This window comes from Aulonocara stuartgranti (genome assembly GCF_965226115.1).
Source record: "Aulonocara stuartgranti genome assembly, chromosome: 13".
Classification (NCBI taxonomy): domain Eukaryota; kingdom Metazoa; phylum Chordata; class Actinopteri; order Cichliformes; family Cichlidae; genus Aulonocara; species Aulonocara stuartgranti.
In genome coordinates, this window is record NC_138949.1 from 33,269,731 (window position 1) to 33,295,638 (window position 25,908).

Genomic DNA, 25,908 nt, shown 5'->3' on the forward strand with positions numbered 1-25,908 from the left:
CACAGTGGACCAAAGGACGCTCAGGGAGTTTGTGTGCTCGCTCAGACAAGAAGAATTTGAGGGAGCATTGTTCACACCTCGTACATGTCCTGCTCCACCTTCACATGTTTCTCTGCTCTGCTCATCACTGTTCTTGACAGTCAGTACCAGTACACTTCTTCTCCATTGCTCAGGCATCCTCTCATTCTGCAGGATTGTGTTAAGCAGTCCGGTTAAAAAGTCTCTTTTCTAGACATCTCTGCACCTGCACAGGTTTCCATGTTTTTTCATCCTCTTCATAGCTGCCCTCACTTGCTTCTTACTAATCCTTACAGTTAATGTTTCCCTCCAGTATCGTCACTGCAAACTGCTGCAGTCTAAAGATTTAAGCCATTGCCTGCCTTGCCTGGTGACGAGCAGTGCCACTGAGTGACAGCGAGGTGCACAGTCTGCACCTCTGTAACCTCACAGCTGGGCGTCATTCGTGCTCCTAGTGAGATACGGCTTAGAGAGCAAAGCCGAGTGCAGCTGAGAGCAGCAGTGCCAGGAGCTGAAAGGCAGCCGACGTGTTCACAGATCAGTGCAGAAGAAACAGAAAAGTCTCTCTTCAGAGATCTTAAAGCTTTTCTTCTTTTGAACACTTTGTGGTTTCCTTCAGTGAGTGTGGTGAGCTTATGGTGAAAGCAATGAAAAAGGAAGTCGGCCCTATTGAAGCAGCGTGTTCACATCCACAGACGTCACACTTTGTGATTTCTTCAGATGCCGTCTGGATCTCATTGTTTGGTCTTTAAAGAACTACAGCTCCCAGATTACTCTGCTGCTTCTGTTTGATTGCTTTTAAGACCCTGATATGTTAGTAGTCGTCTTTACTCGCTTAGCCAGGTGCAGGTGGTTCGGCTGAGATCAGCTGTTCTGTCTCACAGTATAAGACTCTTACTCTTAGTGAGCAGAATTATATTCATTCCTATTAAAATGAAGCTAACACAGAGAGAACTGGCGTATGCTGGGTTTAACACTGTGACATCATAGCAACAAGGTCTGTAGTTCGAATCTTAGCCGGACTGGAACAGGTCGCAGTGTCTCCTCAGGTGAACTCCACTGCTGTACTTCCACAAAGTAAAAGTCACAGTTTGATCATGAAACATGTAAACACTCAAATTCTGATAAATTATTGTTGTAACAATCCTGCTTATGGGAAATATTCAGCTAACAGTATCTCAGTGCATCTGCAGCAATCAGCTCTGCAGGTCAGACTTTAAAACCTCACCCTAATGTCAGATCGTGCAGCTGGTTTCGTTCTGCACTCACAGTCAGCGGCCCCATTTCTCGTAGTTTGCTGTGAGCTGATTAATGTCTCTGCTGCAGTCCCGTTTGAAACGAAATGTAACGCTTTTTTATTCATGTCACTGTGCATGTCAGTGTACAACCTGTTCTGTGGACATTTATTCAGTTGTATTATATTTATATAACCAGGCGCTTCATATTGTAAGTTGAAGCATTTAACCCGAGGAAATCAGCGCCCAGTTCAAAATGGTCATTTTCATCCAGCGTCCAGTCAGAGCCCGCCTACGTCTCCTTACATGCCCTGTGGTGTGTCATTTGTGCCCAAGCAGAAAACCATCCAACATACGATTAACATGTTAAACTGTTTAAATCTCAGCTCTGTGCAGAGAACGTCCACCTCTGTCACAAAAATGGAGCCAGACTGAAACTCTGAAGCTTCAGCAGATGCTCAACATCTTTGTCTGGCTCATACAAAAACCCACAGCAGTGTTTGAATAAACCAGTGCTTGGACTGGAAAGAGCAAACCTGCACACTGACAGCAGGTCTGAGAGCTTTATTTACAGGATATGTAGGAAAGACCAACACAGGTAACTACAGGAGCTCTGCCAGCCAGGAAACAGGAGTTAGTGGCGAGTGCTTTACACTGACCTTGGTGAAGAGGTTTGTTTTGACGTCTCGCTTGACTGTCTGATCATCTTCCATTGACCTGTGGACTGGTGCTGCTGAGCAGGAAAGCAGCAGAGAGCGTGCAGGCTGTGGACAGGTAACAACCAGGTGCTGGGTCCTTCAGCCACAAACAAAGAACGACCCCAACACACAGTAAAGGCATAAAAGAGCCAATTACCACCACAGAGGCTGACTTTAAATACTGCTCACTGACAGGAGATGAGACTGAAGCTCCGCCCAGCGAGAACAGCCGGCCCACAGCTCGACCTGAGAGACAACAGACAGCGAGAAGGAAAGAAAACCCAGACGGCCGGGACCGTGACAAAACAGGAAAGAGTTTCAAATGTAAGACAGTGCAGCCAGAGATGTTGAACAAGACAAGATTTTAATGTTACTTTGAGTTCAACCTTACAAGGAAATCAAAGAAAACAGAAACAGATCAAATAAAAATAAGAATGACGGGTAGATAAATACATTTAAAGCTATAAATACACCGAAGTAGACAGTGAAGCAAAGAAATCCCAAAGAAAAAAGAACTACAAACATGGACGACCGCACCAGTCTGAAGTGCAGAACAGTTTTACAAAGCAAAGGAATGAGCTGCCCTTTGACGGGCTTCAGTCTTCATCAGGACTTAAAGTGCATTTTCATCGCTGTCAGCAGTTTTTCTTTTACAGTTTCTGAAACAAAAAACAGACAAACACCGCAACCACCGCCAGGACGGCAGCGCCTACAAGAGTGAGGATCCACCATCTGTAGTCCAGATTTCCGTCCTGGTGAAACGGGTTGGTGATGGATTCGCTGCGTCGCTCACTCACTGGGTTCTTCATCCTGCAGGAAAACATCTTCACACACTGTGTTTCCTCAGAATTGATGATCTCCATGATTTTCCCCGACTGTTCCCACTCTCCATCTCCGATCTTCCAGAAATACTCGACAGGTTCGGCCTCTTTAACGTCTCCGTCACAGCTCAGTGTGCAGTTCTCCAAACTCGAGCCACACATCGGCGGCCTCACCGTGACCTCAGGCTGGGGCACTTCTCTGATCCTCACGGCCTGATGAGTCTGACTCTGGGGCTGGTTGTTGATCTCCACCGAATACACCCCAGTGTCAGCTGCAGTCATGTTCCTGATCTCCAACACTCCCGTGTTCGTGTTCACCTCTGATCGGCCTCCAAACCTGCCGTAATATGTCAGGGGAATCACATCTTCCACCCATTCGGCCAACAGTTCTCCGTCCCACTTCCACACGACGCTGGTGATGCGAGCAGAGACCGAGGCAGGTTTGAGGACCAGCGTGCCGCCAAGCTTGAAGTACGAGTGTATAATCCGGGCCTGAGCGAACCTCACTGCGGCTGAGAGCAGCACTGCCAGCAGCAGAAAGCCAGCTGATGGCTTCATGTTCTCAGATCGGTACAGAAGTGAAAGAAAAAAATTGGCAGAGATCTTTTTCCTCTTTTCTGCGCTGGCAGTGATTCCCTGCAGGGAGTGTGGTGAATCTTGTCATGAAACCATTTGTGAAAAGGAAGTCAGTTCCCTGTGTGGTCGCACTGAACTGGCATGTTCTCATCCCAGTGCGTCACACGCTGACATTTTGTCAGTAAAATCCTCCTGATGCTTACAACCATGTGAACGACTTTGACGGTCAGCTGCTTCGCCCTGATGCAGCACAAATACACCACAGTTTGTGCTGGTTGGTGGCAGGTTGCATCCAGTGAGTCACGACCCCATGGCTGGTCACAACCATGGGTTACAGCAGAACTCTGGAAAGAGTTTTCTTCTTCTTCACCTGCAGGATCCACATGTTGGTGGTGCACATTTGTCTTCCTCATAGCTGCTTCTCACACCGATTGGGTGGCGGCGCTTGTTGCCTGCGGGACGCCCTTAAATTATCCCAAATGAAAGACTAATAGCCTGATTTTAATGGCCAACCATTTTGGGTGACGTGCAGCTGGGGTCTGTTAACCTGCTTGGTCTGAGTGCAGCCTTTGAAACTACATCTCATAACATCTTAGAGCAGACGAGCTTCAAGTGGAATTATTGACACACCCTTAAACTGGTTTAAATCTTATCTCTCGTACCAAACTCGGCTCATTCGCTTAAAAAGTCAAATTCCCGTCATTTCCAGTTACTTCCAGTATTCGCTGAGGATCTGTCTTGTACGGAGCCCCACAGGGGACATGGGAGGAAAAAAATTAAGACGGACTTTTGCGAGATCTCGCAAAACAAACTTAGGATCTCGCAAAACTTTTGCAAGATCTCGCAAAAGTTTTAGCCGCATTCTTCGGACGCCGGCTTGAAGCCGACCGGGAGGTCGAGGCACGATGTGCCGGGAAAGCGGTGTTCCTCCTGGCTGTAGTAGGTCTCGACCTCCCGTTAGCTTCGAGCTAACGGGAGGTCGAAGGCCAAAGAATGCGGCTAAAACTTTTGCGAGATCCCGAGTTTGTTTTGCGAGATCCCGCAAAACTTTTGCGAGATCTCGCAAAAGTCCGTCTTAATTTTTTTTCTCCCATGTCCCCTGTGGGGCTCTGAAGTCTTGGAGTCTCTCCAGTGTGTAAATCTGTGTATCTACTTCCTCTTGGTCATATTTTCTATAGTAAGTATTTCCACTGACAGAGACACAGAAGACACAAAACCTCTTTAAAAACAAACAAGAAATGATCCAAAAAAAACTACAAACATGGCGGACCATGATGATGTAAGCAGTTTTTCAAAGCTAAATGAAGTAAAGCCGCATGACAGAGACAGAAAACTAACCATCAGAGTAAAACAGGAAGTGAATAAAATGAATAAAGTTATCAGACACAGCAGGTTGAGAAACACTGAGCGCATAAACTGAACTCTGTAACTGTGACTAACACATTTCAGATGCTGATGTGACTTTCAGGCGACCGCCTTTTAAGGTGGTATGCATCTCCAGAATACACAGCACAGACACACAGGAGAAGTTTGAATGTTTAGCGTATGAGAGTTAATGCAAACTTCACCGAGTCCTACCCTCACATGTTTACAGCTGAGCCCTGCATGTTTCTGCGCCTCAGTAATAGACAACGGGTATTTTAATGCAGAGCAGGAACATGCATGTGAGCACAAAGCGACTTTCATGGAGTCTTTCTTTCGGTCTTCTGTAGATCAGAGATCCTACACGCCTGAGTCTCGGTCCTCAGACCCCACACAGTCCAGGCAACGTCCAACAGAGTTTGTTATTGCATGAAAGACATTGATCCTCCTGCAGCTCCGGCTCATTGATCTGAACTGCTTCGCTGTTTTCAGAGAGAAAATCAAAGTGTTTCTGATATGAGAACGAAGTGTTTTGTTGGTAGCTGAAGAGGCTTTTTGGGCTCTGGGAGGCTGAGATCTGAATTCTGGAGCTCAGGACTCACTCAGAGAGGCTGCGCAGTCATAAATGAGCCTCTGCTGTAAACCTGGAGTCTGTGTGATAGCTGAGCTGTGGCAGTATCATCTATCATCAGCAGAATACTGCAGCAGCTTCCTGCTCTTTAACAACTGGCATAAACAGAAGTGACTGTGTGGTGATGCTGCAGCGGCATGCAGAGGGACCAGTGCAGAGGGTGTACTGGTAACCTTTGTCAGCAGTCATGCTTTCACTGGGACAGCATGCCCCCTCGTGGTGGCAAGCTTTACAAAGCAAAACATAAAAAAAGCCTCTTAATATTGGCGCTTCCACCTCTGTGAGGATTCAGGAATGAAAATCTTTGTCTGGAAGTTTCACACGCAGTGACAGAGACAAGTAAACACATTTATTACAGAACAGCTCACATAACAGAGATAATGTGACGGTGTGATCACCAGCCGAGCAGCAAAGCCTCCACTGTACAATCAACATGTGCCACAACTGCAGGACAAAACATTTCACCATCATCATCGTCGTCTCAGCTCTCTGTCTGCGGGACGAAAGCTGATGCTCGTGCAGGTTGAGCACATAACATCTGAATATTTCCACCTTTTTCTGCCTCGTCACAGCGTTTAAAATGCAGGAGCAGTGAGACAGGGATGATGAACCACAGCAGAGCTTTTAGTTCTTAAAGCAAAACACAGGAAAGTCCAGAATCCTGACCAGATAAATAAGAGGGCAGGAATGACGGGCATATGTGGGAAAACACACTAATACCAAGAGAAATACATAAAGAAGTATAAATACACAGAAATAAAGAAGCAAAACTAACTGAACAAAGTAAAAATAGATAAAGACAGGAAGTGAAAAAAACTGATTACCAAAATAAGGTCAAAACAAGGACAAATAAAGACAGAGAAGACCAAAGAAAACTACAAACATCGCTGACTATAACTGTATGCTAAATAATGTTTACTGTAGAAATGCAGCAGAGCAGTTTAACAGAGCTAAACATGAACTTCCCTCTCAGTACAGCTGATGTGCTTTACTCTTCATCAGGAAGTCAAAGGCGACAGTTCATTTTAAACAGCATCATCATCACTTTTTCTGCATTTACAGCCAGTCTGTAGTTTCTGACACAGAAAGTAGACAACCACCACAAAGAGTGCGAGGATCGCCAGAGATCTCATCACAGCACCTAAAGTTGTAACCCAGAGTCCACAGTGCAGATCGTCACTGTTTGCTGGTTTTATTCGGTAGAACACGTTGGAGAAGGCGTTGCTCTCTTTCTCACTAAACAGGTTCTTTATTCTGCAGGAGAAAGTTTCCACACGCTGTGTTTCCTCATCATTGATGATCTCCACGGTGTTCTTTCCAGACTTTTCCCACTCTCCATCATCCTTCTTCCAGAAGTACTCGACAGGCCCGGCTTTGCTAACGTCTCCCTCACACACCAGTTTACATCTCTCAGAGGTTGAGCTACATACCAGCTGCTTCGCTTCCAGCACAGGTCGGGGCACATCCTCGATCGCCATAATCTTATGAACCCGACTCTGGACGTGGTTGTTGATCTCCACTGTATACACCTCATTGTCCGCTGCAGTCATGTCCCTGATCTCCAACTCTCCTGTGTCAGTGTTCAGAGTGGTTCGGCCTTTAAACTTGCTGTAATATGTCAGAGGAATCTGCTTTGTCTCCCACTCAGCCAGCAGGTATTTACCGTATTTCCACACGACGCTGGTGATCGCTCCACCGACTGGCTGAGGGCTGAGCTGGAGTGTGCCACCAACCCTGATGTACTTCTCCACAGTCTGGGCCTGAGTGAAGCCGACTAACAGCAGCACTGCGAGGAGCCAGAAACCAGCCGATGTCTCCATGTTCACAGATCAACACGGAAGTGACAGGTCTGTGCAGATGTCTTTGGTTTTGTCCCATCTGTGGTTTCCTTTGGTGGGCGTTTGAAACAAGGAAGTGAGCCCTAAAACAGCTTTGCAACCCTTTATGGTCGTTCTGAAGCAGCATCACGTCTCCTCGGTCAGCCCCGAGTGTCGATATCCACCAACCGACCTGTAACAGTCCTGTTTTTAAAGACCTGCTGGGGATAAATTCTGCTGAAAAGCAGCATCAGGACACAAACCAGAACATTTCTAATGAACCTGAAGTTATACCGCAGAGTGAAACATAATCATCGTTTATCTGCCTCACGGTGAAAAAACGAGACGAGGAAGTTTTCAAGTGTTTACTGTCTTTATCACAGAGAGAACAGTTCATGAGCATCATTTATCTCTGTGCATACAGTCTATGTACAGAGTGCACACAGTGCTTACAGCAGGGAATCAAACATCTGCAGGCAGATGATGTTTAACACTTTCCAAAGTGCTTTTTCACAGTAAAAGGCTGCAGTCGAAGGCACGGCAGGAGGAGGAATGCTGGAACACTTTCATTTAATTACCATCAGCTGAAGGAGAGGACCCCGACGGCCTCTTTCAGCACGAATACAGACGTGAGTGTGTTACACACACCAACATCAATAAAAACAGGAAGTAATCACATTTAAGAAACTTTGCAGAACACAGAGCTTCTTTCCTTTTTTTAAATATGTTTATAGATCATATCGCTGCAAGTTTTCCTCCAATGGCAGCGTCTCTCACGTTACAGAGGAAACGAAGCAGACTGTAAAACGACTGCATCAAACTGGCCTCACAGTCCTGAACGTCAGAGGAAACATCTGAGGACCGGTTTCAGCTCCTGCCCGATCTCCAGGCTGCAGAGCTGCAGTGTGCAACCTGTCCTTAATTGATTGTCCCTCACACCGAATGTACAGTTTGCTTTTTCACTCGTTTAACAGTTCATATCATCTAAAACCTGGAAACAAAAACAGATTCTTAGGACATCAAGTTTTCTTGTTTCTGGTTTTCTAGGTTCACCATCGTCATCGTCACATCTGAGAGATGTTTTTTTCGACTCTCCCGGACGCTTTAAAAGTAAAAAAAATCAGCAGATAAATGACTAAGTAATGAAAAAAAGGAAAACATCTGTCCTTGACGTTAAAAACAGCTGGTGATTTTACCTAGATAAACACAGGAAAACACTAAGCCCACAGACGATCACATGATCACCATCAGCTGCTGTTTGGGAACAAGGAATAACGTCTGGGTCGTTCCCGTACCAGGCTTCCTGCTCCATCTTCTCTCCCTTGTTTATTAATGAATCTATAAACATAAATTTTCTGTCCCCACACAGATATTCATGGGTGCAGTCGAACACTCAAACACGATTGGTCCAGGACCAAACATCTTCCCCTGACTTGTTCTACATATTCCACGCTCTGCATTTAATGGCTTAATAATAAAAACTATTATGATTAATGCGAATTAAAGTGATGGGAATATAATCCATTCATAGTAAACTGAGCTGCCTGAAAATCGTCCACCATCAAACCCCAAACCAGTGAAAACACCTTGAAAGCTGCTGTTTTAGAGGGTCGGGGGGGGGGGGGGGGGGTGGTAAAGCCTCTGTTTATGAGGGGCAGCCAATGGGAAAGATGCGAGCTTTAGTTTGGTTTCTGCTCTCGTCACGTCTGGAAAGAGGCGAGCAGATCCAACAAGGCTTCTCATGAGCTGCTCAAACTTTCTAATTTACCCTTTGAAAGTGAAGTCGCTGCTTGGCTGAGTCGTGGTAGAAAAACAGGAAGCTGAGCTCCAGCTGCTCAGTTCATATATTTACACTTAGTTCTTTTTCATTATTCAATCCATTAAAATGTTTCTGTAAACCTGTAAATAAAAGTGAGTTTGATTATGTAGTTAAATTAAACCAGCCTGGTTTTTATTTGTGTTTGATAAATCGAGGTAAGAGAAGCTGATGGATCGTCTGAGCCTGACACGTGTGGACGTTTCTGACCACAGAGAAACCTTTCATGACTTTCTTAGTTTCTTTTAGACCTTTTTCCTGACGTTAAATCAGAGTGAAAATAATGATAATAGTTCCTGTCTGGAAGAAAATCACAGCTGACATAAATAATCTGATTATGTGTAAACTGTAGTGACTGTAAGCTGGTGTCCTCTGGTGCAGAGTCTTTAACACATTTCCTCCTGAAGCAGCAGAAGTCTAAAAACGTCACTGGAGGAAATGCTGTCGGGCTTCAGGAGCTGTCAAAGGTTTTTGGTCCCTCTTGTTAAATTCCCAGGATCTGGAATGTAAAGCGGATCATGACTCTCAGTCCTCGGTCTCTAAATTCGCCACCGCAGCGTTCAGGAATCGACCGCGACGCTGCGTCTTCCTACGAGGTCAGCTGACGGCGTTTTCGCTTCCTGCAGTGAACGACGGCTCAGAAACCGTTAATTAACGGGACCGTTTGCGGTTCTGAGCGATGAAGACGAGGCCGCCAGCTTCATTTGTGGGTCGATGCACAGCTTTCATCTTCATACAACAGAGGCTGCAGACAGAGGAAACAAGGACATGAGCGAGAAAAAAATCTGTCTGACTGAACCGTCTGGTTTTATGTTACTTGATCGTCAGCTGTGGCTGTAGAAACAGAAACGTCCCACAAACACCCAGCGGTGCCTCACCTTGCTCTCCAGCACTCGGCCGAGCCCCGGGCTGCCCAGCTCCTCCAGCGTCTCTGCTGCTGGTCTGTTCAGGGTCTCCGGCAGCAGGAGGCCCAAACAGGCCGCCGACAGGCCGCTCAGACAGAACACGGTGAAGGGCATGGAGGTATGGAGGGCCCGCTGCGACACACACAGACACACAACCGGGACCTTTTACTGTCTGAACCCTTCAGCCCGTGTGTTTACACAGTGAATATTTACACACACTGATCAGAAGGTCCAAGAGTGAGATCAAAACATAAATCAAGAGCAAATTGTTTGAAAAGATCCTTAATTATGTCCTGCTGGGGGATAAAATAAAAAAAAGTGTGTTTTTTTTAATAAAAAGGTTGAAAAAGAAGCAAAGCAGCATCAGAGCTAAAAGAGGAGGACTGGTTAGACAGATGTGGCACTCCGCCTCGACCTGTGGAGAGATTCCTGCTGTCACATAATGTTGCATGTGCCAGCACAGATAAAGTCTGCACTCAGACTCATTTGGAGTTGTGTGATGTTTATTGGGGACAAAGTGCAGGTAAGAAAGCAATAACTAAGATGTGATTCAATAACGTGTCTCCAGTTCCTACAAAAACACTCCAAGGAATCGGACCTCCTACAAGATTACTGAGAAAATGAAATCACATCCAACTGTGAAACTAAATATTTGTTTTTACTTTGTTGAGCAAAATCTTCTTCTTCAGCAAATCTCTGGATAAGACCGAGTGACACAGGTCTCTACTTTCTGCAGAAATCTCGTGAGCACGAAAAACGATGGGAGATTTTTATAAACACGCCGGCCTTTTCCACAACAATGAGAGTCGCTCGTTTTTCCCCTCGTGCCAATATTTCATAATGTAATCCGTCTCGTATCGTTTGCTCCTCCTGAGGTCAGGTTTTCCTGCGTCTGTGAGTGTTGCCTTCACACTCTGTAAAACACCATTAACGAATGAGAAGCTGAGGTTTGTGGGTAAAAAGCCGACCTTCATCCGTTCAGATAAACTCCACAGCCTGGATGAGCCGTTTGATTAAAGGTCCCGCGCTCGGGCTCCGAATATCTACTGCCACGAGGACGCGATCAACACTCAGGTTTATCAATCGTGCTTTTATGGAAAGAAAGGCTCTTCAAAAGACATGGTCGACTTTGCTTTCACAGCTTCGGTATTTTGTTTTTTAATTGTTTTTGAAATGCAAATAAGATGAAAATAATGTAAATTATCTGCCACGGCAACAGGAAACTGCAGCTGTGACAGAAAGTTGCAGACGGTGTTCTTGCAGGAGATTACATATATTTTTAAAAGAAGAACATTAGGAGCTTTTTAGCTGAGATTTCTGTAAACGAGTGTTCGTTGAGCTTCCCTGTATCACCACTAGAGGTCACTGTTTATTTAGGTTTGGAGCACATGACAAAACGAGGTCAAAGGTCAGTGTGACAAATTAACAGAAGAAACCGAAACAGTCATTTTCTACTTTCATGTGTCACATGTGACTGTTTGACAGGATTTTATTTCCCTGTGAAACTAATATGTTTACACACTTTGATCTGTTAGAAATTTAACTCGTGTGAAAGCGAAACGCAGCAGGTACGAAGTACACAAAGCACAGCGTGTGTTTATAAATCAGACCTGTGGTTAACGACAGCAGGACGGTGCACGAGGGCGGATAAATCATTACGGATAAACTTTCAGGCAGGAAAACCTGCAACACATTAATCAGGAATGTGTGAATCGGTGAGGTCATTAATAAAACTGCATCAGCCAGTGAATGCAAACGATTTCCTGGAATGAGGTGTGACCTTGTCACTCAGACGAGCTGCATGAACTCCGTTTCCTTATAACTTTGCAGAAACAGCCTAACACAGATCAAAACCACAGCAGGACAATAAGTCCAGCAGACTTTCCAAGATCACGGCTGCGTTTTCCAGCATTTCTAGCCTCTGACGTCGCGCACCCAGAAGGGTGTAGTCAGGGCGACACTTCAGCAGTCAGTGAGTCATTAAAAATCTCCACCAAACAGATTTTCCCCTCAGCGTCTCGATGGTTTCACTTTGGAAATGCTTCACTTATTGAGACGTAACAGCCAGCGAACACTGAATGCCTCTGCGGCGCTGCGCACACTCCCTCTGAAGTTGAAGTACAAACACTGTTTCCTTCCTTTAACAAAAACGAGCTGCATCCACAGAGACGACAGGGCTGGTGGAGGGGATGTTGGCACACTTGAGGTTTCGCCGTCTATCACTTTTTAAAATTCCCCCGCTTCGTTTCAGAGTACAGAAAGCATGGATGTTTGACCACAGGCTGACATCACACTAACACTGACAGGCTAACCGTTCTCCCAGCTCACCGCGCCCTCCAGTATAAATAACTCAAGACTTTAGCAAGAAGCCGCTGAGCTGTCGAATGCAAAGATTCACACTTTAAGAAACCTGAGCCGGAAACCCCCACAGGCCTCGCTGATACTTTTACTATGTATGAGGCATAAATGCAACCGCACGAAGCAAACGGGGCGACTCGGCGCCTCGTCCTCTCGCCCCTGCACACACCGGCTAAAATATTTATACCAAGATGCACAAAATACATTTCAAAATAAAATCTCCTAAAAGAACAACATTTACAAGCTACCAGATGCCCTTCTTCATCATCACTTTCCCTCCTTTTTTATTATTAAACCCTGTTTTTAATGATCTGATCTCCATGCCAACAACAGCTCCAAACAGGAAATGCTGAAAAAGGAAGTGATACTGTTACCACTGCAAACGGGGAGCTGGTTGCTGCCTTTTCAGGCTCACAGCTTCATGTGAAAACACCAGCCTCCCACAGTCACAGGTCGCGCTCACATATTTCACTGTTTTGCATTTTAAACTCACATTTAAACGTCTGCTGGTTCCTGAGAGCTGCTGAGTGGCTCTGAAGATCAGATCGAGTGCTTCCTGCTGCTGGCTCAGGCTTGTTCCAGAGCATTTACTCCTAACCTCTCTCACACTCACAGCCTTACCATGGAAGGAACGAACGGTGCCAGGATTCCTCCAACTCTGCAGGACATGGAACAAACTCCCAGCCCAGCGTTCCTGAAACAAACAATCCGTGCACGTTAAAATCAGTCCGAGCGCACAGCTTTAGGACACGCTGACTTTGAAAACACAGGAATTATCACTTAATTGAAGGGTCTGTGCCAGTGTGACGCTTTTAATCTGGCTTCAACCGAAATGAGACATTTACAAACTCTGGAGGCATCTCAGCAGCTTGAATCCCGTCGGTTTCAGATTAAAAGACAAGACGTTTCCTAAAAGTTTCTGAGCTTGTGTTGATGCTACAGTTAGCTTTGACCCAACATACAGAAAAGGAGACGACGCAGAAAAGGCTCAATATTTTGTTCCTGGACGCCGACTGAACGCCCACCCAGGTCTCATTAACAGCAACGTTTTTATGAATGTGACCAACAGAAACTACGTAAATATGCACCCGGCTCACCTGATGACTGTGGGGTAGAGCTCGGACGTGTAGACGTAGGCGATGTTGAACGCTGCGCTGACCATCAGTTTTCCCACAAGCGCCAACGACGTCACACTCAGCAAAGCTCCTGCCAACACAAACTCAAACTGAGAGCTTGTTCTGATTGTTCACCTCACAGCAAAAACTCATCTCGTTCCCTCCCCGAGGAGCTTAATGATGTCACAAACCTGCAGCTCTGAACCCTTAAACTGACGGCTACAAATCTGCAGCACCAAAAAAGTTTTCATGCAACCTGTGTGGTTTATTATTCACACAAGACAATTTATTAAATATTACAATAAAATCTGCTTCATGTTTAAGAATGCAAGCAGTTTATTATCTGATGAAATGTGCATCAGTTCGCCCGCTATTCCAAACACAGCACGTGTAGCTGGCAGCAGAAAGGTGCAAAGATGTGCTGGTTTAACTGGTTTCATGTCTTGCACTATGCGAGGCATAACTATCATTCTGTTCTGCTTACACAACAATCACACACTGTGACACTTCTATCCATGCATATGGAAATCAGTATTTTATGCCAAGTGTTTAACACCTAAACAAGCCTTTTGCAGTTTTTTTCCCACTGGACTGAAATATGTTACAGACGCAGGTTTCATCTCACTTCCTCTTTACTTCAGAGTGAAGTCACTGATTTGTCAGGCTGACAAAGGCTCTTTCATACATGCACCGGCAGAGCTGCACCTTGGTAGGTGTTACCCAACGTGAGCAGTGCAAACATGTGTGAAGACGACTACTTCCTGCAGCTGCACATATTCCTCTGCAGTGCCGTCGAATATCAGAGCCTCACCTGCATTTTCAGGAATGAAGGTGGTGCAGAGGCAGGCGGAGCCAGCCAGGCACAGGAAGCTTGCCATGCTTTTCCTCCGCCCAGCCCTGCAGGACGAGACAGACATTCATGCAGGAGTTAGTGAGTAAGCAGCAGGAAGACCAACAGAAAACAGGAAGCAAAGTGAGGTTTTTCACACAGGTTCCACAGAAGTTCGAGCGCAGCTTCAAAAAGTTTGACTAACAATTTAAAATCCAAACAGGCTGTTTTTGGACGAGTTGCTCAGAGCTCATCCCTGTATTGCTGTGGCTGAGTCACACACCCTGTGGAAGAAGCTCATTTAAAGCTTGCATCCTCAGTCTTGTTCTGTCGGTCACTACCCACAGCTCACAGCCACGGCTGAGGGCAGGATCGTAGATCAGCCAGTAAATCCACAGCTCCACCTTCACTCTCTGACCAGGCACGCTGGTGTATGAACCCTAGAGAGCTGCGAGGGGTTTGGGGCCTGACTGATCCCAGACCTGTTTCATTGGAAGCTCCTGATAAAGTCTCCTAAGCCAAACTGGTCATTGTGAAAGGCTAAACATGATCTAAAAGACCTCTATGAACCAAGGGCTCATGCTACCACACAGGACCAGCAGCCACCTCCAGGAGAGGCTGCAAGGAGGAGGGTCGGGCAGAGGCACCGGTGCTTCCCTCGGTTAAATAAATAAAATCAATGAACCCTGTTTGATGTAGGATCTATTTTAAATTATTTTCTTACTGCTGTCTACATCCATCAAGTAAAAGCAGCAGCTCACATTACAGCTGAGCGAGGACGCCGGCTCACAGCTACAGTTACACCAAAGGTAGGAGTGTGGCGGGAACCATCCTCTTCACATATTTCACAGGTCACAGTTAAAAATCACACAGCAAGTGTCATCTGTGTGTGTGTGTGTGTGTCTCACCAGTGTTTGTTGATGAAGTATATGCAGAGTGGGTATGCCGGCAGCTCCACGAGGCCGTACATCGCCACATTAACGTAACGGCTACCAGACGTCTCGCCGGCCCCCAGAGTCAGCCCGTAGTACACCAGACTGCAGGCGTACCTGACACACACACACACACACACACACACACAAAATGTTTGTTGATAATATTTGAAAAAGACAGAAGAAACAAACGAGTTCATGAACCTGAAACTGTTCAAACTGACGACTCGTTAACAGAGCAAAGAAACGACTGTGCAGCATCAGTTCTGCTGACTGTGCAGCAGACGCCTACTTATTTGAGGATTTCTTTATTTAGCTACTTCCGCTTGTTACTTCTCTTTAAACTTCTTTTTCTGTGATGCATTTTATATTTTTGGAAATACTGGAAAACCCCCAGTATAAGACCTTCAGATCATTTTTGTTTCACATACATGTGGTTGTTTAAGTGTATTAGAAGAAAAAACTGATCATTGGTATCGATTTCAATGATGCCGTCCTGCATCATTTCTACTTATTTTATGGTTAAATTCAGATCTTGCTTGTTTTAATTTAAGGGTTATTTTGTCTTTTTATTCCTTATAATCCTTCAGAAATGTTTTCACATCACTGGGATCTTCTGGAGAACGTCAGCAGGTCGACTGCGTGTGAGTCATTAAAAGATGTGTTCACAGGACGAGCAGAGCAAACGTGTTTAAGGTGAAATCCTGTTTGTTGTGCTAACTCTGTGTACGTTCAGCAGCTTCGACCTTTTGCTGTTTGCTATAAACACGTCAGAAGACGCAAAAGGTCTGAAGTGTGGGAAAATCAGTCAGCCCGAGCTGCTCCACTTCTCTAAAAGAATGAATCAGCTGCTGAGGTTAGAGGCCTGCAGCACTCAAGCTGTAACTTAAACTGAGCACAAAAGCAAAAGAGATGAAGTCTGTGAGCGATACAGAAAGTGTAAAAGCTGAGCAAAGATCAGCGTCAGAGCCTTTTCTCAGGGACGAAGGCAGCAGGTGTGACGCACGGATCCAAACATGGCAACAAACCACAAACTGCAGCGGCTCAGTTATGAACGTGTTTATTTAAAGGTTACGCCGAGCAGCAGCAGAAACAACAGGTTCAACTGTTACTGCAGAGAAAAGAGGAAATGCAGGAGCGTACAGAGACTGACACACGAGAGCACAACACGGCTCAGCTTCCATCACGAAGCGTCACCCTGCACCGCCCGACCGAGTCTGTGTGCATCAATAAGTCAAAGGAGATGAACCGAAGAGAAGTGAGGAAGAGGAGCAAAGCTAAAGCAAAAAGAGGAGCGAGCTGGATGTTTGGAGGTCTGGACTACATGACCTACGTGCCTCTACTCCCATGAGATAACATATGATGGTATGACTGCGCTCTTTGTGTTTTGGCCTTGAAGAGGTGCTCCTATCAAAGCGCTCACTCTGTGGAATGTCCAGAAGTGCCGGGAAACACAGACTTCCTGTTCCTGTTAGAATTTCCACAATGACACAGCCTACGTGTGGATGCTTATTCAACCCACAAAGTTTCTCTCTGCCTCCAACACAAGCAGCTTCTTCTTCTTCTTCTTCGTGCTCTTTATTCCTTCACAAGAGGTGAAAGCAGCCCGACAGCCGGGAATCCACCACAGACACGTTTTCTCTAAAGATTAGCTAAAAAAAAAAAAAAAAAAAAAAAAAAAAAACAAGAGACGTTGCAACAAAAAGCTGTGGCAATAATCTGCTAAGCCTAAAAATCACACCAGTTCCTTTCTAGGCATTTGCACAGGAAACATCCAACGGCCTCCGCCTTAGCTTACACCCTGCAACCATGGCCACATACAGGACTCACCCTAGGCTGGAGTTTCACCATAACACTCAGCACCATCCAAACTAGATCCAGCCAACACACATGAGACGACCTTTAACCTCTGACATGTCCCTAACAAACATTCCCTTTGCCCCACATTAGGTTTGTTCGGGTTAGGGCTGGGCGATATGGCCTAAAATTCATATCGCAATATAATTTTGAAGCATGTGCGGTAACGATATATATCACGATATATTCTTTTCTTCTGTATAACATATTTCCCACACTATAAGGACTTAAAATCCTTTAATTTTCTCAAAAATCGACAGTGTGCCTTATGTATGAATTCTGGTTGTGCTTACTGACCTCGAACAGATTTTGGCTGCAGAAATCTGTTAAAAATGTTTTAGTACAGCTTTGGTAAGCAGCACTGCTTGATGGATTGTCAGAGCATTACGGCTGCCGTAGGGAGGAGCTTCACGGAGTAATCTGGGTCCAAAACTCCGTCCGTTTCAGGTCCCAAAGTCAAAGAGTTAAAAACGGTCTAAATTCTTTCATCTTTAATAAAATCATCATCAGCGTTGCTGCTTTACCAGGTGTAACTATTAAGTTTAACATCCAGGCATCCATGAAAACAGAAGTTATTAAATTTAACGGAGTTAGAAGTTAACAGGAAGTTAGCGCGCTAGCTTCCACCTAAACATTTCATACCATGTTCTGACTGAGAGATTTTTGAAACTAATTCAAACGTACAGCTCTGCTACCACTTCCAACATAAATGAAGACAGAAAACTAAACAGCAGTGGTGTTTGCAGGGTTACTGAAGTTGGACTACCTGGTATATAATGTTGTGCTAGCGACACAGCTATGTTAGCACAACATTAGCACAGTGAAGCTGGAGGATGAACGCCAACTTTTTTTCCACTCGATAAAAGTTAACGTGACGGATTCTGGTGGTCAGGGACAAATGCAATCAAATCACTTTTATTGTCACATCACATGTGCAGGTACATTGGTACAGCACATGTGAGTGAAATTCTTGTGTGCGAGCTTCACAAGCAACAGAGTTGTGCAAAATACAATAATGGAAACAAGCAAAATACAAGAATGGCTACATCTGAAACTAATAAATATATGTACAATATATAATAGTATATGCATTTCTGGATGTGTATACTAAATATTTTTCTGTGTGTGTGTGTGTGTGTGTGTGTGTACACATATTTTACAAATTAAATAGAGTCAACAATAAATAAAATATATAAAAATATACAGAGTTGAGACATGTGCAAAACAGTGGCATTACTGTACAGTAATCGCATAGCAGGATGCTGTACACGGGGCAAACTTCAGTCAGGAGAACAACTGAGATTATTCATCCACAATACGAGGTTGGTTATTAATATACTGCAACAACATGGGAACAGAACAGCTGTGAGAGAATTCAACATTAATGAATCAATGTTACGGAAGTGGAGGAAGCGCAGTTTTTGGCTTTCCCCATATGTCAAAAGTGCTTCATCTCTTTGCTATGACTGTCGCCCGCCATAATTTGCAGATGATAATGGTTGTAGCCGCTGTGATGCTTTCGACCGAAACAGGCGCAGCTTGATGACATCGTCAACATGCGCTATCGCGATAGAGCGGCATAGTCAAAATCTATCGTTGGCCAAATTTATATCGTTTATATCGCCCACCCCTAGTTCGGGTCACCCAGCAGGAACGCAGTCGCTGCATCCAGACGAATCTCTGGGATCCAGATTAGTTTTAAACATTTCTCCCATTTCTTTCTGACGTGCATTTAAAATGACAAATCAGAGAATAATCCTAAAAACAGACCGAGCTGCACCTCATGGGACAATTTCATCAAATCTGACCAAATGTGTCAATAAACCTGCTACTGTCAGTGTGATAAAACGTGCTGATCAGCTGATCTTTAGGACGGTGACCTGTAAACGGGGTCCATACCAGCTTTAATGCCCTGACATCTGAGTTCATCTCTAATGCAGATGGAATAACTCTGAATGGATTACACAGGCTGACGATGAAGCTTCTGCAGATGAAAGTAGGTGTTGGTGATACAAGGAAGAAAACCTAAACTTGGACAAAAGATCACAAATGAACAACCTCCTTTGTGGAGCAGCAGATTATCCAGGAGAAAGCACTCTGGGTTTGGATGACGTTAACAAAGATCAACCCAATCACATCAGCTCCTCAGGAGATAACAGGAGGACAGAAAGCCCTGAAGAAGACTTCCAGGCCTGTGCTGACAGCAGAGAGCACGTATTTGAAACAGAATATTCAGAAACAGAAGCACTTTCAGTATCAGCAGCATGATGATGACAGAAGTGATAAAAATATGAGCGTCAGTCACAGCGACACTGACGTTACCGAGCCTGAAATACAGACCGACACCAGAGCTCACACACAAACTAAAAGAACAAGAAACGTCTGTGCAGGGATGCATTTACTCAACTTATCAACTATCACCCACTCACTGTGTTTGTTCATAGCAGCAGGATTTAAACCAGCAACCCTGTGCTCATGAGTCATAATCTCTGACACCTGCAGGATGTCATCAAGCAGCGACTTCCAGGAAACGCCGAGTGTGACCCTGAGATGAGGACGAGGTCAGATGTATTTATAGAGCAACAATAAAACAACAAGAAATAAAATGGGACAAAAAGGTTTAAAAGTCAAAGCAGAGAATAAACGATGTCACGCTGGAGCCGAACGCCAAGGAGAAGAAATGCTTTAATAAAGATTTAAAGGAGGCACCGTCACAGCTGTGTGGGTGTGGACATTATTCCAAATGTACGAGCACATGGCAGACTCGTTATTATAAACCCATCACTGATCAATAATCAATGATTTCTAATCAGTCACACTGATGGAAAAATGTGGCACTGCTGGATCTTTCATGGGAACATTTGAGTGAAGATGAGGCTGAAATGACTTTAAATAGATTTAGTTCTTACTTAAAACGTATCCTGCAGATGGTCTGATTGTAATCTGATTACATTTCACTCATTAAATCATGTCAAACGTTTAACAGCCACAGTCTGAGTCTGAAAATGACCTGAATCCTCCGCAGAGGCTCCACCCAGAACCAGATCCGCCCCAAAGTGTCACAGCCTCCATGACGGGTCAGTAAACACTTGTTATCAATCTCTGTCTCTCTTCCACAGCATGTCTTTATCCTGTCTTCCTTCTCTCACACCAACCAATCACAGCAGATGGCCCCGCCCCTCCCTGAGCCTGGTTCTGCTGGAGGTTTCTTCCTGTTAAAAGGGAGTTTTTCCTTCCCACTGTCACCAAAGTGCTGCTCATAGGGGGTCATATGATTGTTGGGGTTTTCCTCTGTATGTATTATTGTACGATCTACCTTACAATGTAAAGCGCCTTGAGGCGACTGTTGTTGTGACTTGGCGCTGTGTAAATAACATTGAATTGAACCATGTCCGGGTCAGATCCCAGGGTGGTGCTTAAATCGGGGGAAATAAACTTGCAGTTAATTGAACTAACTCTGATCAGCTGATGTGGAGCAGAAACAGTTTCTGAGACTTTACTTTTGAACTCAGTCCTGCAACGTTAAAATGACCAAATTTACAGCAGAACTACAAAAGTTAATTTCAGGACGGCCGTCACAAACGCTCGTACGCAGTCGCAGCGCCGGTTTAGAAAACAGGAAGTGCAGGGTTTAAATCCCAGAAGTTACATAGAAACAAAAGAGCCAACATGTGCGCTTCGCTCCTGACTCTCAACTTATAAAAACACATCCAAACTCTAAAATTATAGTTAGTAATTAAATAGGACATGAAAGCAGGAGAAACCTATGCGGTATTAAAAGTGCTCCGAGCTGCAGTTCCTCTGAAGGCAGCCGAGGGTTAAACCCTCCAACATCTCTCCTTATACTCACCACACATACATGAGCACCATCGTGCGCAGGCGGAGCACCGGGTGGATGATCAGCTGCAGGACGCCGGCGCCTCGGCTTTTGTGGTTACCGGCTTTAGAGACGCCAACGCGCTGCAGCATCAGGTGCTTCACGGCGTTGCCGTTCCTGCTCGCCATAAAACGCAGGACCTATAAAGCAGAACCCAGGATCAGCCACGTGATGCTCGGTGTTCCTGAAAGTAAACAAAGGAAACGGGACGCGCAGACCCAACGGGTCGATTGATGTGACTTTACTTTAGCTCGCACTTCTCTCCAGTCTTTAGAGGGAAAGTGTCAGGATTCGAACCTGCAGTTCTATCAAATGCAGCTTTGCAGGTTTATCTGCATTGAATCCATTCACACTTAAAGCTAACTTTTCTCCCTCGACAGAACAGCTCTCCTCTGTTTGCTGTTTCTAACACTGTGCAGGCCTTTGTCAAACCCCTCATTCTCCCTCCTTTTGCTTCCTGCTGGTTTTTCCCCACTGAGGTCAGACGATATCAGCGTCCTCGCCCAAACCTCCTCTGAGTGTAGGAGGAGAAAACATCTAATCACGAGCGCTTCAGACTCCAACCTTTGGAGAGCTTACTGAGGCTAAAAGCTGGTTTCTCAGCTCACTGAAACATTTAAAAGCACCTGATGAACGGAGTAAAGGAGGGTCTGTTCACACGTTTTCAGCTTCTCAGTTTTAAATATCTGTGATTCACACAAACATGCAGAGGTGCATTTTTCTAAATCCCAGGAGATTCTCACAGAGCGGCTCAGGAATGCTTCATCGTGTTTACCTCCTCAGCTCGCTCCGCCTGGCCCTGGGAGTACAGCCAACGAGGGGACTCTGGAAGAGTGCTGCAACCACAGAGGATGAGAGGAGGACATCACTGGGTGTGTTTGGTTCATTTTACATACACAGCGAGTGCAGAAACATTTGAATGTCACAATCAGAAACAGCCAAAGCATTTATTTCACACAGATTCATTAATGTAAACACATTTCAACGGTGATGAGGAAAAAAACCCATCTGGTGCTGATCAAAAACTCAAACATAATAATACAAGATCCACACTTTGTGCACGATTCCCAGTGTATTTATAATACGGAGCCTCCCTCCCTCCTCTGTATGAAACCTTTCCATCCACATTCCTTACATTCATCCTAAATCACACTTCCAGCTCCTGCAGGAAGGTCCGGAGCTCATCGCAGGCCAAGCAAGATGCATGTAATCTCTCCCAGTCTAACCCAGGGTCTCCTCCTATTGGCTGCAGCTGGAAAACCTCCAAAGGGAGGCGCCCTGACAGTGCCTGAACCCGTTTGGACCATCAGTCTCCACGATCAGAGCTGTAGCAGGAAGCTTCACAGCCTTTGTGTGCAGAGCCTGGATGCCTGTTCTCTCTGTGGTGTTTACAGATTAACACTATAAAGCTGAGCGTGTCAATAAACTGTTAACCTTCCTGGTTTAAATCCCAGGAGAACACGAGCTCTGTGTGTTTACGACGTCGCCCTGATGCTTCCAAACATCCAACGCAAACTTTACTGGTTTTTCGTGGCTGTGTGGGGCGACTCGTCTCTCTGGGGTGTGTACTCACACAGACAGCAGGAAGAAGAGCACGCCGGACGAGTTGGCCGCCGTCGCCAAGCTCCTCCACGGCTGGATTAAGTAGCCCAGGGCGCCGAACAGGGCGATGCCGACGGCAAACGTCATGCTGGTCAGCGTCCCTGAAAGAAGGAAGACGAGGGATCGAGATTATTAATCTTTAACACCTAGAATTAAAGCCCTGCCAAGTAAATAATGTGACCGTGCCGGTGGTTTCCTACCCGTCATGGCCCAGTAGGACTTGCCCACGTACTCCTGCGTGAGGACGAAGCAAACGAGTCCGATGCCGCCGTTCATCAACCCCACCAGGAAACGAGAGGCAGCAAAGACCTCATAGCTGGGCGCAAAGGCGGTCACATAGCCGAAGACGACCTCAAAGAACAGGCCTGTGGAGGAGGAGGTGGAGGAGGAGAGGGACAACATTTAGTCAGGGAGAAGGAGAAACACACGAGAGATGAGGATGAGGAGGAATTTAAAGGATTTTAATGTATGTCGTCATGTGCAGACACGTCCAACAAGCCTCCGAAGAAACAGAAGAATTCGTTTGACTCGAGGCAGCAGATCCTCTGGCAAAAATTCAGATTTAACGCTTCTATATCTTATTTTTAAAACAGAACCGTACGAGCAGCAGCACTGACACAATCGGACTGAGGCACAACGAGCAGGAGACCACAAAAGTTTAATGATTTATGGCCTGTTGTGGCACCGAGGACAGAGTCTGCAGCCAAATTCATGCAAATAAAGATCAAAGACTAATGATCTCGTGATTTTCAGATGAAGCCGTGGTCGATTAGTCGTTAACAGATGTGCAATCAAAGATTACATTAAATTTCTGACAGATTTTTGGAGAATCACCGAAAAAAAACAAAAACAAATAGAAAATAACTCAAACTCTCTTCAAAATGTGCCAGTTTATAACACGACTGACTTTCACTTCCTGTTTCTTCCTTTATCTCAGTCGTGCTCAGTAACATGTGAGCTCGTTCAAAACATTTGTGTCCAGGTCCAGTTCAGGGACTCTTAGCCGAGATGAAGCCGAGCACACAGCTAGCAGCTACCTGTCAGTCAAAGAGGCCACGCCCCTAACAATGCAAACCTAAAGACTCGATACATTTGAGACAAATTAGTTACAAAAACTTGTGACAGCTGCAGCTCTCTGCTTTTTCCAATTCAATTTAATTTACAAAGCAACACAACAGCTGTTGGCTCAAAGTGCTTTGAGGTGAACACAGAGAAATCCAACAAACCGTCTCTCACTGTAGCCACTAACAACACAACACAGCTGAAAAACACTGTCGCTGTAAACTGGAGCTCTATAAATTAAGTTTAACGTCCTGTGAGCTGCCTGTTGGTTTGCAGCCATGCGAGAAAAGAAGCACGCCTGTGTAGACTGATAACCTTCTCTTTTACTACATAATTATTTATCTTTGTGCATTTGAAGATCTCCAACATCTTCAAGCAGATGCTTCAGAGTCTGGCAGGCGATTAAAGAAACCCTCAGAAATCTGTAGCTGGTGCAGGGCCCGGCCTCCCACAGGAAGCAGAGTGATACAAAACCCGAAGCCTAAAAAACCCAAAAATTAATCGCTGGGTCAGCGAGCAGTTTACGCAGCCACGCGCACTGAATGATGTCATTTTATTATCAGTCATAAAACTGTGGCCTCCGGGCTACAAGAGGAAAAACAAGAGCGGCAAACAAAGAGTTTCAAGCTTTAGGGACAAATACAGCAAAACATTAACGCTCACTAACATCACAGACGTATTCATGAACAATGCAACTGTCATCAGCCTCAACCTCACCTGTCAGGTAAACGGGTCTTCGGCCAATCTTATCCGAGAGAGGCCCAAAGACGACGTTCCCGATTAGGAGCCCGGCGAAGAAGAGCGACCCGGCGAGGCTGACCTTGTAGGCCTGCTGCTTGATGAGGAACCACTGAGGAAACACAGAGACAGGAGGCAGGTTTCACCTGTGGGCTCTCAGGTTAGCCGGATGAGCATCCTGCAGGAGTCTGCCGCTCTCACCTCAGTCACGATGGAATCGACGTTCTCTGTAAAGGTGACGTGCTGGCTCACAGGGACGCCGTCCTGATGCGGCTGCTCGATGCGGTACTCCGGTGTAAAACCAACCAGGACGATGAGCATGGACTGACAGGCCATGTACACCTGAAACAAACAGACACACAGTCTGGGGTCATCACATGCAGACTTTTTATAAAAATTAGAGGCTTTGTTAATGTGGGGTTAAAACTGTTCACACAAAGAAGGACCGAAACCTGACTGCATTCATCTTAGACACCTGAGTCACACAGGGGTAATGTCCCTGCTTACACAGGTGAAAATAACGGGCCCTCCCAGTTGTAACACACACTTATGAACACAGGGATGGCTTTTAAAAGGAATGTGATATGGCTAACTGCAAAATCTGTGAAGCACAATAAAAAAAACTATCAATGTAAACAATATATGGACATATATCCTATACAAGCATCATACCAGGTATGTCAGCTTAATCAGTGCAAATCATTAACGTCGGTCCTCAAATAAATCCTGTCAAAATAATGGAAACTGTGTTTTTCTTCAAGCCTGAGTAAACTGAAGTACATCTAGCTAGATGGAGGGTTAGATTAACGCTTAAACCAAACTCCACTTTAAAAAAAATCTAGTCCGTCGTTAAATGGTTTTTACGTAACTATATATCAAAGTGTGGAGATATTTTTTCTATACTGGGATATTTTAGGTGCTTAGAAAAGCGTCGGCTTTTGTTTGAGCTGTGTCTGCGCCATTTTGGTTGAATAATCGTGTAAAACAAATAACAGGTGCCCGTTAGCGTAGCCAAATCACAGCGGCAATAAAAAGGCTAGCTACGATTATTACAAGTTTAAATACTTGGCCGAATTAAAGGATGGCTGGAATAGATATCTAAAGAAAATCAAAATATGACTAGGAGTAAAGTGCAACTTGACATGACACAAGGAAACATTATTTTAGTAGTTTCTTGCAGGCAATCTGGAGAGCACTTCACTGCCTGGAAAAGCAGCCCTTCTGCACATCGCTAAAATGTGAGCTTGTAGTTACAGCTCGATGTTGTAGTGTTATAGTAATGAAACCGTAATAAAAAAAATGTGTTAAATTAAGTCATAAATGTGTCGTTTTGTTGAGGGTCCACAGTTAAATTCCTGAAAGCCACGTATGCGCTACTCAAGCTAACTGCTACTACGTTACTGCGCGCACACTTGCCGCCATTTCCCGCGAACTAAACGCTAATTTTCACATCCGCTCACCTGAGTCAGGACGAGGACAGCCACCGCTCGTTTCTGGTAGGGCCCAAACTCTCCGACGAGCTTCAAAGCGTCTTCTAAATCCATCACAGGTGAGACATTCATGCAGCTGTGCGCGTTCCTGAGAGGAAGGATCTGCGCAAGCTAATATTCCACCGCGCACTTCCGGCTTCGCTTGAGCCGGGCGGCCATTTTATCGCGC

At 45.2% G+C, this 25,908-nt stretch overlaps 2 protein-coding genes across 3 annotated transcripts; both read right to left on the bottom strand.

Annotated features, from left to right (window-relative positions):
• Nucleotides 1-5,700: 5,700 nt before the first annotated feature.
• LOC309720858 (CD48 antigen-like) lies at nt 5,701-7,185 on the bottom strand. Its single transcript, XM_082558053.1, has one exon. It carries the CDS (start codon nt 7,159-7,161, stop codon nt 6,367-6,369), a length of 795 nt encoding a protein of 264 aa, XP_082414179.1. The 5' UTR covers nt 7,162-7,185; the 3' UTR covers nt 5,701-6,366.
• Nucleotides 7,186-7,509: 324 nt separating this feature from the next.
• On the bottom strand, nt 7,510-25,848 carry slc22a15 (solute carrier family 22 member 15). 2 transcript variants are annotated; one of them, XM_082558049.1, is made up of 13 exons: nt 25,710-25,848; nt 24,451-24,591; nt 24,229-24,361; nt 22,650-22,814; nt 22,421-22,550; nt 21,623-21,683; nt 20,821-20,987; nt 15,090-15,230; nt 14,164-14,249; nt 13,335-13,443; nt 12,859-12,931; nt 9,853-10,011; nt 7,510-9,719 (listed from the first exon to the last, which is right to left on the bottom strand). In XM_082558049.1, the coding sequence occupies exons 1-13, from the start codon at nt 25,809-25,811 to the stop codon at nt 9,675-9,677; spliced, it is 1,512 nt and encodes a 503-aa protein (XP_082414175.1). In that variant the 5' UTR covers nt 25,812-25,848; the 3' UTR covers nt 7,510-9,674. The 2 variants fall into 2 exon arrangements, with proteins under 2 accessions (XP_082414175.1, XP_082414176.1); XM_082558050.1 differs by lacking the exon at nt 15,090-15,230.
• Nucleotides 25,849-25,908: the final 60 nt, after the last annotated feature.

Excerpts from the sequence above, each read along its gene's own strand:
- LOC309720858 (XM_082558053.1), bottom strand. The coding sequence starts at position 7,161 with ATGGAGACATCGGCTGGTTTCTGGCTCCTCGCAGTGCTGCTGTTAGTC.
- slc22a15 (XM_082558049.1), bottom strand. The coding sequence starts at position 25,811 with ATGAATGTCTCACCTGTGATGGATTTAGAAGACGCTTTGAAGCTCGTC. Across the intron at positions 24,362-24,450 it reads TCGATTCCATCGTGACTGAG|TGGTTCCTCATCAAGCAGCA; the intron begins GTGAGAGCGGCA and ends GTGTTTCCTCAG. Across the intron at positions 9,720-9,852 it reads GCCGAGTGCTGGAGAGCAAG|CCTCTGTTGTATGAAGATGA; the intron begins GTGAGGCACCGC and ends CTCTGTCTGCAG.